A 14,972-nucleotide genomic window follows, 5' to 3' on the forward strand; every position below is an offset into this window, starting at 1 on the left:
GAAGTGTTATGTTTTTCTAATTTGCAATTCTTCTTCTCATGATAGAATATAGAGAATAATGAAAAAATATGATAAAAGATAGAAATTTAGAAAAATTGGTACATAAACAAATATGCTAATATAACAATGTGTAAGATTGATTTTATAACAACATAACAACGTAATAATTTATGATTCACCATTTATATTATAAATAGACAAATAAATTATAATCTTTAAATTAGGATAGTTAATATCTCGATAGTTTTATTTATGTGCTTTTCATTTAATTAGAAAATGAATTGTACTAAATATTTACTCATGAACTTTATATATACCTTTATTAAGATATTTCTATTTCCTACAATCATTTCTAACAATGGAATAATGAAAGATAGAAAAGAGGGGACAAATGCCCAAGGGAATAAGAAAAGAGTTAATCAAGATTTTATTATGATATGGGAAACTTTACATTGTTTGCAAGGGAAGGCTGAAATAGGCAGACATTGGGAAATTAATTAGTAGAAGGAAAGAAAATAAGAAACAACAATGGAGTAAGTGATAGAGTGAATGAATCTTATTTCTTCTTAGTGGGATAAGAAGCCATCTTGAGGATTCCGCAAATACCCTCTGGCTTTCCAATGTTCCTCTTCATTCTTATGTATCCTTTCTCTCCCCATTTAGATCCCCATGAATTTTTCACTATGATATAATCCACTCCTTTTGAACTTCCGTATCCAACAGCTGCCACACCGTGATCTAGCTCACTTCCACAATGTCCATCAAAAACACCCTACATATGGTAATCATATTAATTCAAATTATTTTTTTCCAATAAAAGTTAACTAAAAGTGACATGTTAAGATTTGGTTTATAATTAATTAAGCATACCCCGCTATAAAATTGAAAATCTCTGCCTGAAGCCTCTATGGCCACACTGAGGGGTTGGTTTGCAAGTGCTTTCAATAAGCTCTGCTCATTGTTTTGTGGCACGTCGTGGTAGCCACTAATAGTCACAACTTCGGTTTCTTCCTGAACAAGTGAAAAAAGTTTAGTTTATACGTTATTTATTTATTGGATTAAAACTATCTTATAGTGATTTTATGTTAAGTAAGCTTAATTAATTACCTTTGTCATCTCGCAAGTACCTTCCTCCATAATGTAAGGATAATCTTCCTCTTTATGGAGTCCACCGTTTTCTACAATAAAGGAGAATGCATAGTCCATGAGACCACCATTGCAACCATTGTTGTAAGTTTTGTCACAGTCAATCAACTCTTGCTCAGACAATGATGTCAAATTTCCAGTCACAATCTGGTTTATTCCTTCAACTGCTGCAACAGTGGAAAACGCCCAACAGCTACCTACAACAACCAACATAATCACCATGTCAATATTAATTAACAAAACAATTGAATTACACTATAGGAACTGAATAAGGATAAGTTATTATATAATCATGGATCATTGTGGTATGAATGAATCTTCATGATACATCATCAAGTTTAATTAATTTTTTCTTATAAACTACAAAACATGGCTAGATCATGACTAGTCAGGACCATGCAAGCAAAAATTTCTCATGACAATAAAAATGAGCATAATACTTACCACATGAACCTTGGTTCTTGACTGGGGTAACAGCACCTTTCTTTCTCCAATCCACTGACTTTGGCAATTCAACATCTTTATAAGAGAATTCCTCTGGGGACTCTCTCCTTGTAGAGTAATCAACCTTAAGTCCCAAATACTTTTTCTTAAACTCTTGGTGGCTCAAATCAGCAAACTCATTCAAACCAAGCCAGTAGTTGCTGACCACCTTGTTTGTCTCATCAATGTGCTTTAAGTTGTCCTTGAAAATCTCGAACCTAAGAAGCTTCTCCTCAATGCTCTCATAAATCTTGTTGTGTTTTGACATCCATGATTCAAAGAGCTCAATGAGCTTATCCATGGACTTTAAGTCCTCTGATGAATAGCCAACAATGGAGAAATCGCGTCCAAAAGCCAAAGAAGCAAATAGGAAAAAGGAGCATACAAGAACAAGTGCCTTGGAAGAAGAGAAAGCCATGGTTATAGTTGTTGAATTATGAATGCAATAAAAGAACGGAAGGGATGAGGAAGAATGGGGGAAAGAGAGAGTATATATAGGTTGTGTTGTGTTGAGATTTTACTTTCAAGTAAAGTTTGTTATACCACGGTGCACTCAGTAGTAGTAGTCTTTAAGTATGTTTTTGTAGGTGCCTTTACATCAAAGCATAATATCACATTCTCACATCACATGCCTTAATTATGTGCTACAAGATATATAGTGTATGCTAGAATACATATATATTCAGGGCAGTAGGAGACTGTTCAAAACTTTTTGGAGAATGGAACAGGAAAAAAAAGTTTCAGAACGATCCACTAGCTATATTTAAATTCTTTTCATAATAAATTTGAAAACACTTGTCCTTTATTAAGGCCCTAAAAATTTACACACATCTAAAATGATTATCTACTCCAACATACACACTTATATGAGATAGATTTGAGCGAGAATAATTCTAATATTTTAAGAATATAAAAGTTATAAAATAATTCTAATATTTTAAGAATATAAAAAGCTATAAATCTGGATATCATACATAAATAATTAAGATGAAAAATTAATTAATAATCACATAAATATTTTAAAAAATAAATATTCAAATATTTTCAATATTAACCATTTAAATATGATTTCTATTTTTTATTCTTATTTTGTATATTAACTCCGATCTTGTACGCTTATAAACTAGAGGTTTTTATTGAAAATTATTATTAAAAAAAACAGTACGAGGATAAATTTTCACTAGATATATGAAATGAGGAATTTATAAAAGGAAGCGGTAGATTAAAGTAATATTGTAAATTATCACTTTTATTTTGAAATTACAAATTCATCAAAATTGTGGATCAAAAAAATTCATCAAAATTTCTTGGCTCGAGATATATACACCTCCTTTTTTTATAACTACACTTTCTTTAATTTTTTTTAAAAATTATAAAATATTTGTAATTTTTTTTCTTCTAATTTTATATCTCCAACTTTTAATTTATTACTTTCTTTGTTCTTTTTCATACATTTTTTTCTTTTTCAATTTTTACATGTATCATTTCGTCTTCTTCTAATTTCTTACATATTATCGAGAAAGTCACACACTTATAATATTATTAAAAACTAGTTCTTCGTTTTACATGTGTGAAAACTAAAAGTGGGAAGAGATGAAATAAGAGTAAGAAAATTGAAAGAGGAGGTGGAAGAGTAATGTAAAACCAAAAGAATTAAAATTACCTACCAAAATAAGTTAAATGAAGGAAAGGTAAGGGAGTGTATGTGAAAATTAAAAAAATGGGAGAAGATATGTAAAGAAAAAGTAATAAATTAAATATTGTGAGTGTAAAATTAAAAAATTAAAAATTAAAAATATTTAAAATATTTAAAATTTTAATTATTTGTTTTAAAAAAAGGATGTGTACATATAAAAAATAATAATAATAATAAAAAAAAAAAAAGAGGTGTATATATCATGAATCAATTTTTTTTTGTGGTTGCAATGTGGACTAGATTCAGTGGTCCGGCCCATCTAACCCACAAATTTAGTCGGTCCTGTCTAAGTTTAATCCACTAATACGACAGGCCACCGATAGGACAAGATTGTTATTTTTTTTTTATAAAGTATAATAAATTTATATCGATGCATGAATATAAAATGCTTAATATATTTTTTTTCTATGAATAATTTGAAAGGTCACTTGTCGAGAGGAGGATCAATATGACCTTACATCAATTTATTTATTTAAGTTTTTAATGTTTTTCAAAATACGCATATATTATCGTAATTTATTTTATAAAATCAATTCCTTTAACAGGAAAATTGATTAATATTTTAAGTTCTTCAAATAAATTTGAATTAGTGAAAAAACTTGAAATTTCTCTTTAGCACGATTTAATTGCTTCTTCTTATTCTTTTTAGTGCAATTTCATATATTTTAAAGACCATTTAGAATTTATAATATTTTTATACTCCGATAAGAACCAAAAGTTAAGTGTTGTTTGACATTAGTGTCTTGAATTTCTTTCCATTCCAAACCTTTCAAGTGCTTCCTTTTCAGTCACATGTTTTTGTTATTCTCTTTTTCTTTTTGTTGTTCTTATACAAGGGCTTAGGCTTCAACTTGATATTGCAACCTTACCCCTAGTTATCAATCTATTTGGATATAAGTTAAAAATATTTATGAGAATTTTTCTATAAAAAGTAAAGAATATTTTTATTAAAAAAAACTTTTAAAAGTACTTTTAAACTTGTATCAGAAAAGATTTAAGATTTTAGGATTGAGTCGTGTCTTCTTTTTTTTTTTTTTCTGTTTAGAGTCATTGTTATTACCATCTTGATTAAATGTGAGATATGTTTTACTTTACCCTTTTTATTGAGTGTGAGTTGTTAGAAACATTTTGTGAAAAATATAGAAAAAATAGATCTTGTAAAAAAATTGAAAATAAAATTAAAGATGGTAAATTAAAATTAAAATCAAATTTTTAATAAATTGTCATTAAAATTATCATAAAATTCATGATTTAAATATATTTTCAATCCCTCAAATTTAGCATAAATTTATTTTTGGTCTCTAAAATTTTAAACTAGTATTTTTAAGAACATGGAATTATCCATAACCATTTTTCTTATAATTCATTTATATGCATATATATACGGAAGGATTTTTTCTTGGTATATATAATTTATTTTCTCACGTTCAAATTGGTATATTCATTTTTAACTTTTTCATAACATTTATTAATATATTTTTTTTATAAAATTTATAAAATTTCAGTTGGACATGCTTGTGCTTATATATAGGGAGAAAAAAAAAACCTAAGGGAAAAATAGACTAAGGTGAGAAAGTAAAGGTAATTCGTGAATGAAATCAGAATAATATAGAAATGTACTTATGTTGGTAGATTTTCTCAAGTTTCATCCGTATACTCTTCTGTATGGTTGAATTAAAGTGAAAAATTGTAGTTAAAAGACTTGAAGTCATGATCAAAAAATCTATCAACATATTAAATTCATTCGATCTTATGAAAACATATTATGATATTCATACAATTTTTATTTTATTTCAGTGAATTTATTAGTTAATGAAATTTACTAAAAAAAGATTTGTTCAAATTTGTTTTATAAATTTGTTGAAATATTTTTTATTAACTAATTAACTGGAAGAAAGTTTGAAATAAAGGGAGATAAAGTTAATCTAAGAGGTTAAAAAGGTTAGTATAGTACTATGACTGAATATGGAAAGCCACCAAATAAGCAGGCTATAAATATTGATTACTATATGGCAGGTGATCAGTCAGCAGTCCCGAGTGAGGAAGAAGGTATTCTGCTATGCCTATTAGCTATTACCTACGAGGATGTGGATGAGGATGCATGCATGGATGGGGATATGTGCAGATTGCAAGAAATAAAGCAAAAGAAGATATTATGAATATTCAGAGCACAGGGTCTAAGGGGGTAGGCTTATGTAACCTACATACACTGTAGCCTATGGCGTATTGGATTCTTGTTCTGCTGTTATCTTTTACTTGGCCGAGTCACTAAGATCTAAGGTAGCCCACATGCACCTGCTACTCCATTCAAAATGCTGCTCAATGCCGTGTGCTTATACCAGCATATGTTGCTTATAACTGTATCACATTATTGTCACATCAACTCTGATCTATTTTATAAATTGCTTAAAATTTAGCAAATTGATAATGATGTGACACAAAAAGTTATTTATAAGCAACCCACCGGAGATGCTCTTATATTACATATACACGTGCATGCACTCTTCATTTTAATTAATTAATACTATACTAACATTTTAGTACACCAGCTCTGCTAAGCTACACCCACCATGCTGCCTTCTACTGTTATGGTTTACTTGCTACCTACCTACCTATATCATATCATGCAAAGCCTCAGGGACTAGCCATTTCCTATTTGGTGCCGACCATAATCATTTACTATATTACTGTACTAATCTTATTTAATTCTTTCACCTTCATATTAAACTAAAGCACTTTAGCAATTAATTCAGTGCATGTTTTCATTCCATTTGTAACATGAAAATTCACGTTTATTTGAATAAAAAAATCTTACTTCTACGTGTGTGTTTGCTTCGGATTCTCGACGTGAAAATTCACGTTTACATGAAGTAAAAAATTTAAACTTCCACGTAAATTCAAGCTTAAACGTGGAGAGAGAAAAAAAACTTACGTTTATAACTCAAAACCAAACACGCACTACGTAAATATAACATTGGACGTGGAAAGAGAATGCATAATCCGCGTTCAAAATGAAATCCAAACATGCACTCAATCTTCAACTTTTCCACTTCAAATTATTAGTTCTCCAAAAGTTACTACAACATAAGCCACCCATTTCTATTTTTTCTCAAAAAAAAATATATAGTGTCACCACCCTAAAATTAATGTATTTAGAAATATTTCTCTAATTCTAGCCTATGTGATTGAAACTTGCTAGTTTATTAGTGAAAAAAGGAAAAACCGGAAAAGATAATAAGCACATATAAAAAGAGAATTATTATTCGTGATGGGATAAGATGATCGCTTTTGAGAGACCATGTGGTTTCATCCTATCCCTTATTGAAACTCAGTCCTGACACTGCTATTCAACCCCAATCCAATTATATCGCAACAAATCAGAGAAATTAAACTGTGCAATTACTACCCTTACATTTAATGCACTCCTTACTTTTAACCAGCAAACAATCACCTTCGAAACTATCCATCTTTTTAACGTTAGCCGATTTTTTTTTTAAAGAAAAAGTAGTAGTTATTATACCTTAATTTCATATTTTCATGTAATAAAAACCTTCCTATTTTGGTTGTTTAGAAACCTCAAAATTAACTTTTAAAGAATGATGTTATTAAAGACGTTTATAAAATGGTTGTTTAACCCGCTTCAAATAAAAATATAGTTAGAGCACCTTATCTTAAAGAGGACCACAACAGTTAAGAACGTATATTCAAATTTAGACCTATCTATAATCCATTACTTTGATAACTTGTGTTGATTAACTTCTAATGTACGAATGTCAAAATTCAATAAACAAAAAATATATCTTGAAACAGGATAATCGTAACTAGTGTTGTCTTAGTTTTGGTAAACAACAGTCACTAAATATAGTTTGAATTTGATCATGTTAATTAGGCACTGGTTAGTACTTTAATCTCAAAGATATATAACCTATTCACCTGCACTGTAGGTCCACATTCAGGTTCATACGTATACCTATTCACCTGCTGTGTTCGATCTACTCATCCCCTCGTTTTCATAACTCCCTACTCCATCTCCCTCTATAATACTCCATCTCACCCCAAACCCTTTACCTGTCCTTCTTATCGCTATTTGTTTGAGTCTGTCTTTACTTTTCCTTCTGCATAAAGCAAAAGAATAGAGTGTTGAGGAGGTCATGTTGGTAATGGAAGAGGTACTGTGTGAACTTAGTGATCATGAAAAGAGAAACGAGCAAGGCCTGCCACCGGGTTTCAGGTTTCACCCCACTGATGAAGAACTCATAACCTTTTATTTGGCTTCAAAGGTGTTTAATGAAACCTTCACTAATGTCAAGTTTGCTGAGGTTGACCTCAATCGATGTGAGCCTTGGGAACTTCCAGGTATCATAATATTTTTTACTCCATACATTATTTTTCTCCTGCACAAAAGAGAGAAAACAATGGTGTGACATGACGGAATTTTTTTATTTAAAGTTTGTTTAGACTTAGCTGTATTAATTTAGGTTTATATGTTTTAGCTAGAAAATTATTAGTTTTAGTACCTCTTAGCCGGCCTTGGCCTTTTATTATATATAGTAGTATATTGTTTATTTTGAGAATTCCTAGTGTGTGATTAGTTAGTTGTCTGGTAATCTTGTAGTTAATTATCATTCTCAGTGTACCATTTTACTCATCAAAAAATATTGTGATATCTGCTAGCATGCATGTAGCTTCAAGTTTTTAATGGCATCATCAGCTTCTCCACTTTGGTCTTTTTGATTTTCCTGTTCCAAATCTTCTGTTTGTCTGTGCTGCATGAGAGTGGACGGCAATTTAATTTTAAGAAAGTTGGAACATAAGTTGAGCTACTCTGACCCCTTGGCAACTATTGTGTTATTTTTTTACTTATTAATTACCATCTCTAGTTAGATCGATGTCCATCGCATGTTTACTAATTTAATTAAGTAATGGCCCCCATTCATCTATTTTAAGTTTGTCCAAAATTTTAATATATTCTCCAATCTTACTAATTAGAGGCAACAATACAAACAAACAGTGTCCTGATGATAGAAATATAAAATTGTTGATGTGCCTACCTAAGCTACTAGGAAAGATTCACTTGTGAGTATTATATTAACCAATTTGGTTCATTCAATGATTTCCTACATAATAATTACTACTAGTATTATAGTTAATTATACATTTGTGATTTGTCGGTTCCATGTTCCTGGATCAAGCAAGTGTTATCGTAAATAATGTTGGTGTGTGTGGAAGCAGATGTGGCAAAGATGGGGGAGAGGGAGTGGTATTTGTTCAGTTTGAGGGACAGAAAGTACCCAACAGGACTAAGAACAAACAGAGCAACCGGAGCTGGGTACTGGAAAGCGACTGGGAAAGATAAGGAAGTGTACAGTGCTTCGAGTGGAACCCTACTTGGAATGAAGAAGACTCTTGTTTTCTACAAAGGAAGGGCCCCTCGCGGAGAGAAGACCAAATGGGTCATGCATGAGTACCGTTTGGACGCTCACTTTTCCCACACCTCCAAGGTATTACGTGCATATCAAGTTATCTCTGTTCCCTTTTTTCATTTTGTCCTCTTCTGAGTTGACCCACCTACATGCATGCCTACATCTACAATGTCATTTCCTTTTCACCTAACCTTACCCTTTTTCACACTTCCTTCATCTATCACTTTATTAACCTTTTCGGTACTACTTTTAATGGGCTTCAGTTCATTTTTATTTTTTACTACCAACATGCATGTGAAATTATTAAATGACCGACCATTTATTACAATTCAATGCTTTTAAACGTGCATCTGGGATTAATTTGATTACACTATTTAGTAAGACATCTAACTTGCATATTAATTAAACTAGTTCCAATTAATTTTATTTTTTTTTACAGGAGGAGTGGGTGATATGCAGGATATTTCATAAATCTGGTGAAAAGAGAACTCCATTGCTCCAACTCCAAGGACATTCTGATGCTTCTTCGCCCTCATTACTTGCAAGCCCCACTTCCTTTACATTGGAATTAGAGTGCCAATCCCAAAGCCCCCTTATGATTCACCACCAACAAGACCAAAACCACCTCTCTCACCCTCATCTTTTCCCATTGCATGCCACAAACCATTCATCAATCTCGGACCTTTTCCTCAAAGCCAAGGAACAAACACTTGCAAAACTAATCAAAACGGAGGACGACGCTAACGCTACGTTGTATCAACATCACTCACTAGATGACCCTAATAATAGCTTCCGGTGGGAGAACAAGTTGAACCATAATATTAATCAAGGGCATTTCATGAACCCTGTCCCTCTTGAGGTGGATGCGGGTCTAATGGCATTCTCAGGAGCTGCAAATGCTGAAGTTAGGGACATGTCCACTTCAACAGTCTTTAACAGGGTAGGGTTGCAGCAGGTGCTAGATGCTGCTCATATCGGAATAGATTCTTGGCCTATGCCCCAGCATGTTTAAATCTATATGTTTATATGTATTTATTATATAGACTCCTAGTACGTAATGTGTTTGTGTAACATAATTAAATAACTCGTGTGTGCATGCCTATGCAAGCTAGATCTTCTACTAGATTTGTAACGTTCTGTGACTACAACCTCAGACAAGACAAGACGTATCTGTAACAGATTCTCGGACGTCTCATCGACCATTCATTGGTGCACTTCGTTAAATGACTTGAGTCTTCAGTGTTAATTCGCTTGTTACCCAACTCATCCATCATGTCACACGTCAATTTTTATAAGGATTTTGCGTTAAATTAACTTTATTTTTATAATATCTTTTAATCAAAACTATATTTTTATGCAGTGATAATATTATGGATCCATTAATTTCTTCCAAAAATAAAAATGGATCCATTAATAAATATTTTGTAGTGCATAAAAATCTTAAAACATCCTGTGCAAGTTGGCTAAACTAGTGAAATCTCGTTCTCTATTCCGAACATCATTTCGAAAGAATCTTGTTTTATAATGGTTCACACGTATGTTTTTAGCTTTACGTCTATGATCTACATTTGAGTAAAAATTACATGGAAAAAAAACTTGTACTTTATCTGCGAGATTATTCAACTCTCTTGCTTTACATAGTGTTTTTGGTTGTGTGAGAATGGAAGAAAGGGAGATTTTTTTTTTTGAAGCTGTAACAATTAACAAGTATCCCACACTAGCCATGTGAATAAGTAACGGTTTTTTTTATCATATGGAGGTAAATTTATATCAATATAATTAAAATAGTGTACAGAAACTGATCTCATTCTTTAGGCAAGATAAATTACTATTTAATATTTATACTTGCAACTTTTAAAATAAAGTTGTAAGAGATGAAGATGAGACTAGTTAGGATATCTTCCGAAAGCTTGGTAAGTAATTAAGATCATTTGTTTTAATCTGATTTTGACCTAATCAAAATTTGGTTAATTAAAGATAAGACCGGCCATTGCGGCCAACACAATATATTATTATATCATATTATATTAACTTTAATAACGTGTGATTGAATCGTAAAATAAAAGAATTATAAAAATTAAATTAAAGTATATTTTATAATATATCTAAAAATAAAAATTATTATAAGTATAATTATACTTGCTGAAAAAGATACTCGTCCAAATCCTCAAAAGTTTTTGTCCTTTGGTCTTGGATCTTCAAATTTATGATTTTACCTATAAAAAAGGACTTTAATACTTAAATTAGTGGGTGTTCAAAATATAAAGGTGTAATTTTAAAAATGAACGTAACTAACAAAGGTGTATTTATACAGGAGAGAAAATATTATTGTTAGTTGATAAGACATGCATTCAAGACCTTTTATTATATTATGTAAAGGTCAAACATTATTATATGCTCCCCAAATTGAGTACTCCCCAACATGCTAAACACCAAGAGCTCCGAGAGTTAGGGGACCCTATTTACATACATGAAGAGTTTCGAGAAGTGAAGTGTCACGCCTCTCTAAATAGTTTATCCTTAAGTTTTCCTGGGGTTTAACATCCCTAGTTTTATTAATAAATTATTTTTAAAAAAATTAATTAATTGGGATGATATTATATTCTAAGTGATATTTCAAAATAATAGTAATAATTATTTATCTTTTATTTTCAAAATAGTGAGGAATAATTATTAGACTTTTACCAATGAGTTACGCGTGGATTAAGGTTAATTAACATTTATTATAAATATGTTAGTAGAGTTAGGGTTACCTCACTTCATAAATTGACAGGTGCATCTTGTGATTAGAAGATGAGCACTACTACAAAAGCACTATTCTACATCGGTTCTGGAAGGTAATTTACATCGGTTTTATAACTGATGTAGAATAGACCGACGTAGATTTGCGTTCAAATCTACATCGGTTGTCAGAAAACCGATGTAGATTTGCGTTCAAATCTACATCGGTTGTAAATAAAACCGATGTAGATTTGAACGCATATCTACATCGGTTCTACTTTAAACCGATGTAGATTGCTTTAAAAAAAAATTAGATTCTTAGCTGGTGCTCCACCAAGTGCTCTCCCGCAGCCAAGTACCGCACTAGATCACCGTTAAAGTTTTCATATCAGATGTGCATTAAGATGCGCAAAATTAAAAAGACTAACTTGTTAAAAATATAAAATCCATTCAATAATTATGAAATATATGCAGCTACAGATATGGTTCAATGCATCTTTTAGATCAATAAAAATTCAAATTATATGAAAATTCATCCCATGGTTGGACTAGAACCAAATCAGCAGCTGGATCACCTACTTGGAAAAAATCAATTACATGCCAAACTTCTAAAAATCAGACCTTCACAAACTTTTAGCTATATTTGCCTATCACAATTAATATGACTGATAGTAAACACCTATTTCCCCTAGTAACCTATCGGCTTCGACAAAAAGAAATATGCCTCGACAGCCTTTTGCAACGCAAGAACAGCATGGCTCTGGAAACGGAGGTCAGTCTGAAAACACAACAAAATCCCAAATTATAGGCTATTAATCAAAAGACCATGCTTTTATAATAGCAGCAACAAAAAAAAACAACACAATACCTTGGTTGGAATGGAACCAAATCAGCAGCTAGATCACCTACTACATGATCAGGAGCAGCAGTCTTATCCACTTAGATTATGGCATCACCGACTGGCCGATCCAGTTGCAATTCTGATCCAGTGACCGAGACATGATTTGGCTTAGCCAAGCCACCGACCAGCAGAGCATTCGGTGCAGTTGGATCAGCTAGATCACCTACATATTGACCAGTTTCAAACACACATGAATTGTGCCCAGCTAGAAATTTAGAAAAGGAAAAAAAACAACATAAGGAAATTTCCTCTCACTAGAAATTTGGGAAAAGCTTGTTCATCACTGAGCTTGGCTGCTTTATAGCTACAAATATGAGATGCTTGAGCGTGTTCAATGCTGTCAAACAAAAAAAAGAATCACAATGAGAAAAAGTATTTTTATAATAATTACTTTAAAACAAGATATACCAAGAAACAAATATTACATTTAAAATGCTTCAATCACCAGAATTAAGAACTAGTGATGACAATCACGCATATCCCCAAATGTTATCATGCAAGCCAAAGTGCCAAACTTCAATTAAACTAAAACATGACACAAATTAAGAACTTATTCACCCACTCCAAACCTATAAAAGATTAAGAACTATTAAAAGAGATTTGGACCATTTACATACCAGGCTTGACAACCTCCCCTGGATTTGACTTTATAAGAAGTTGACGACCATCCAAGTGAGTCAGCACAAATTGGAAGCCACATAAGGCTTCAGTGAGGGACAAGGAGTGCTCCACAAAATGGTCTTCAGACTTTCTTCTGAATTTGGGGTGTTCTTTCTGCTGAAGCACAAAGACTTTAATCTAGCATGTTCAATACATTTCAACCAAGCCCTTTCAGTCTAATAGCACACAACAACCATCCACCCGAAAAAGACCAGAACACAGTAAGCAAAACTATCTGCAAAACTCTTAGCATAAAAAAACAACACCAACTCTTTATTTCTCATAAATAATCACCAAAGTATAGAAAACAAAACGTGAAAGCAATCCACACTAATCACCAGGTGCGCTCGGTGGGCTCGAGCCTCTTCCAGATCCCCTCCACCACTGCCACGAGGGAGTCAAACTCGGTCAACAGGTGCGTGTTGGTGATCCACGAGACCCTGTCTTGGCTATCGGAGTTGGCTCTAAGGAAGAAGCCGAGGTCTCTGGAGGCGCAGAGGAGCTGCTCCATGTGCTGCGCGAACCACCGTACCTAGGAGGTGGGGTCGGCGGTGCTACGGTGGAAGTTGGAGAGGTTGAGGTGGTTTCTTCCGCCGGAGGAGGGGTAGACGGAGAGCTAGTCCTAGAGGATGAAGGTGTCGTGGTAGACAATGTGGTGCACGGCCAGGCACTTGAGGGTGACAGTGGCATGGTGCGTGGCGTTGAGGCGGTCCATGAGGAGGTCGACTAAGGCGGAGGAGATGAGCGTGGCGAGGTGCTTGCGCGTGGGGGCACGGAGGAGTCGTGGGTGGTGGGGGCACAGGGGGGAGAGGGTGGTCCATTAGGAGAGTAGCGCCTCCTTGCTCTGCGATGCTTTCTCTTTGATTATTCTGATTAGGAGTATTGAACGACGGTCAAGTGGGGGAGTCAGAGGGGGAGGCGACGACGACGGCGTAGGAGTGGAGGAGGTGGCGATGGAATCGAAGAGGGCTTTGGCGTCTTGGAGGTTTGGGGATTTGAAGAGAGGGGGAGTGTGCACCCGCGCGAGAATGTTAGGGTTTCATTTCTACATCGGTTATAAGCAAAACCGATGTAGAACAACTCCCCAGATTTTTTTTCTACATCGGTCATAAGCAAAACCGATGTAAATATATTTGTATTTTATATTTATTTACAAGTTTGCCACCGCGTTTATGATTTACATCGGTTCTGGTAGAACCGATGTAAATGTGGCGATGTTAAATACTGTTTTTGTAGTAGTGGAGGGAGAACCTGAGGTAACTAAGGAAGGGTTTGGAAATTCAAACCAAGACTTTTGTGTATATCAAGGTAAAGGGAGAGTGAAAACCTCACTCTAAGGTATGGGTTATATGGTGGGTAGGGGGATTGATCCTCAATCTCGTAAGTTGCATATGTATGTATGTATGTATGTGTGAGGAGTTAAACCCAAGTCTTTTTTTTTATTGTAATGCATATATGATGTCTCTTTGAATTTCTAAACTTGTTATTGTGCTATAAATGTGCTCCAGATCTATGAATATGTCTTTGTTTATGAATCTATGAACATTTGTGGGATATCAGGGGAACCCTAAGGATGTGTATACTCAATTATTGGGGAGACTATAGCATGTAGTAATTTCTTATATTAAGAACGGATTAATTAGAACATAGAAACCCCCTTTTTAACATGAAATTGTGTAAGTGGTGAAACTTGTTATGTAATTGAATCGCAAATTCTACAAAATAAAAAATGACTAATATTACATTGAGCACCATCTTGGGTTTGCTAAGCACAAAAGCCCAAAATGCCCGCGAGATCATTAACACCTGACATGAGCTTTGTCATGCCGAGTGTGGGAGCTCTAGGATCCCCTGTTGTGATTTGCAATAACTCCCAACTAACAACAACAATCAAAATTAATAAAATCACAATAATTAATAAAAATAAAATAAAAACATGGTG

General features: G+C 33.2%; 2 protein-coding genes and 1 pseudogene across 3 annotated transcripts; 1 reads left to right on the forward strand and 2 right to left on the reverse strand.

Annotated features, from left to right (window-relative positions):
- Window positions 1–404: 404 nt before the first annotated feature.
- LOC109802774 (cysteine protease XCP2) lies at window positions 405–2,100 on the reverse strand. The gene is made up of 4 exons (XM_020364172.3): window positions 1,591–2,100; window positions 1,108–1,343; window positions 871–1,011; window positions 405–772 (listed from the first exon to the last, which is right to left on the reverse strand). The coding sequence occupies exons 1-4, from the start codon at window positions 2,045–2,047 to the stop codon at window positions 557–559; spliced, it is 1,050 nt and encodes a 349-aa protein (XP_020219761.2). The 5' UTR covers window positions 2,048–2,100; the 3' UTR covers window positions 405–556.
- A 5,097-nt stretch (window positions 2,101–7,197) lies between these two features.
- CUC3 (NAC (No Apical Meristem) domain transcriptional regulator superfamily protein) lies at window positions 7,198–9,994 on the forward strand. Its single transcript, XM_020384548.3, has 3 exons — window positions 7,198–7,681; window positions 8,558–8,826; window positions 9,188–9,994. The coding sequence occupies exons 1-3, from the start codon at window positions 7,477–7,479 to the stop codon at window positions 9,758–9,760; spliced, it is 1,047 nt and encodes a 348-aa protein (XP_020240137.1). The 5' UTR covers window positions 7,198–7,476; the 3' UTR covers window positions 9,761–9,994.
- Window positions 9,995–11,897: 1,903 nt separating this feature from the next.
- Window positions 11,898–14,060, reverse strand: LOC109802948 (putative clathrin assembly protein At4g40080; annotated as a pseudogene). The gene is made up of 2 exons (XR_002240125.3): window positions 12,338–14,060; window positions 11,898–12,247 (listed from the first exon to the last, which is right to left on the reverse strand). The product of XR_002240125.3 is annotated as a putative clathrin assembly protein At4g40080 (transcript).
- Window positions 14,061–14,972: the final 912 nt, after the last annotated feature.

Source organism: Cajanus cajan, chromosome 4, assembly GCF_000230855.2.
Source record: "Cajanus cajan strain Asha chromosome 4, NIPB_CcT2T_4, whole genome shotgun sequence".
NCBI classification, from domain to species: domain Eukaryota; kingdom Viridiplantae; phylum Streptophyta; class Magnoliopsida; order Fabales; family Fabaceae; genus Cajanus; species Cajanus cajan.

Excerpts from the sequence above, each read along its gene's own strand:
- CUC3 (XM_020384548.3), top strand. The coding sequence starts at position 7,477 with ATGTTGGTAATGGAAGAGGTACTGTGTGAACTTAGTGATCATGAAAAG. Across the intron at positions 7,682-8,557 it reads TGAGCCTTGGGAACTTCCAG|ATGTGGCAAAGATGGGGGAG; the intron begins GTATCATAATAT and ends GTGTGGAAGCAG. Across the intron at positions 8,827-9,187 it reads ACTTTTCCCACACCTCCAAG|GAGGAGTGGGTGATATGCAG; the intron begins GTATTACGTGCA and ends TTTTTTTTACAG.
- LOC109802774 (XM_020364172.3), bottom strand. The coding sequence starts at position 2,047 with ATGGCTTTCTCTTCTTCCAAGGCACTTGTTCTTGTATGCTCCTTTTTC. Across the intron at positions 1,344-1,590 it reads CAAGAACCAAGGTTCATGTG|GTAGCTGTTGGGCGTTTTCC; the intron begins GTAAGTATTATG and ends TGGTTGTTGTAG. Across the intron at positions 773-870 it reads ATTTTCAATTTTATAGCGGG|GGTGTTTTTGATGGACATTG; the intron begins GTATGCTTAATT and ends TACCATATGTAG.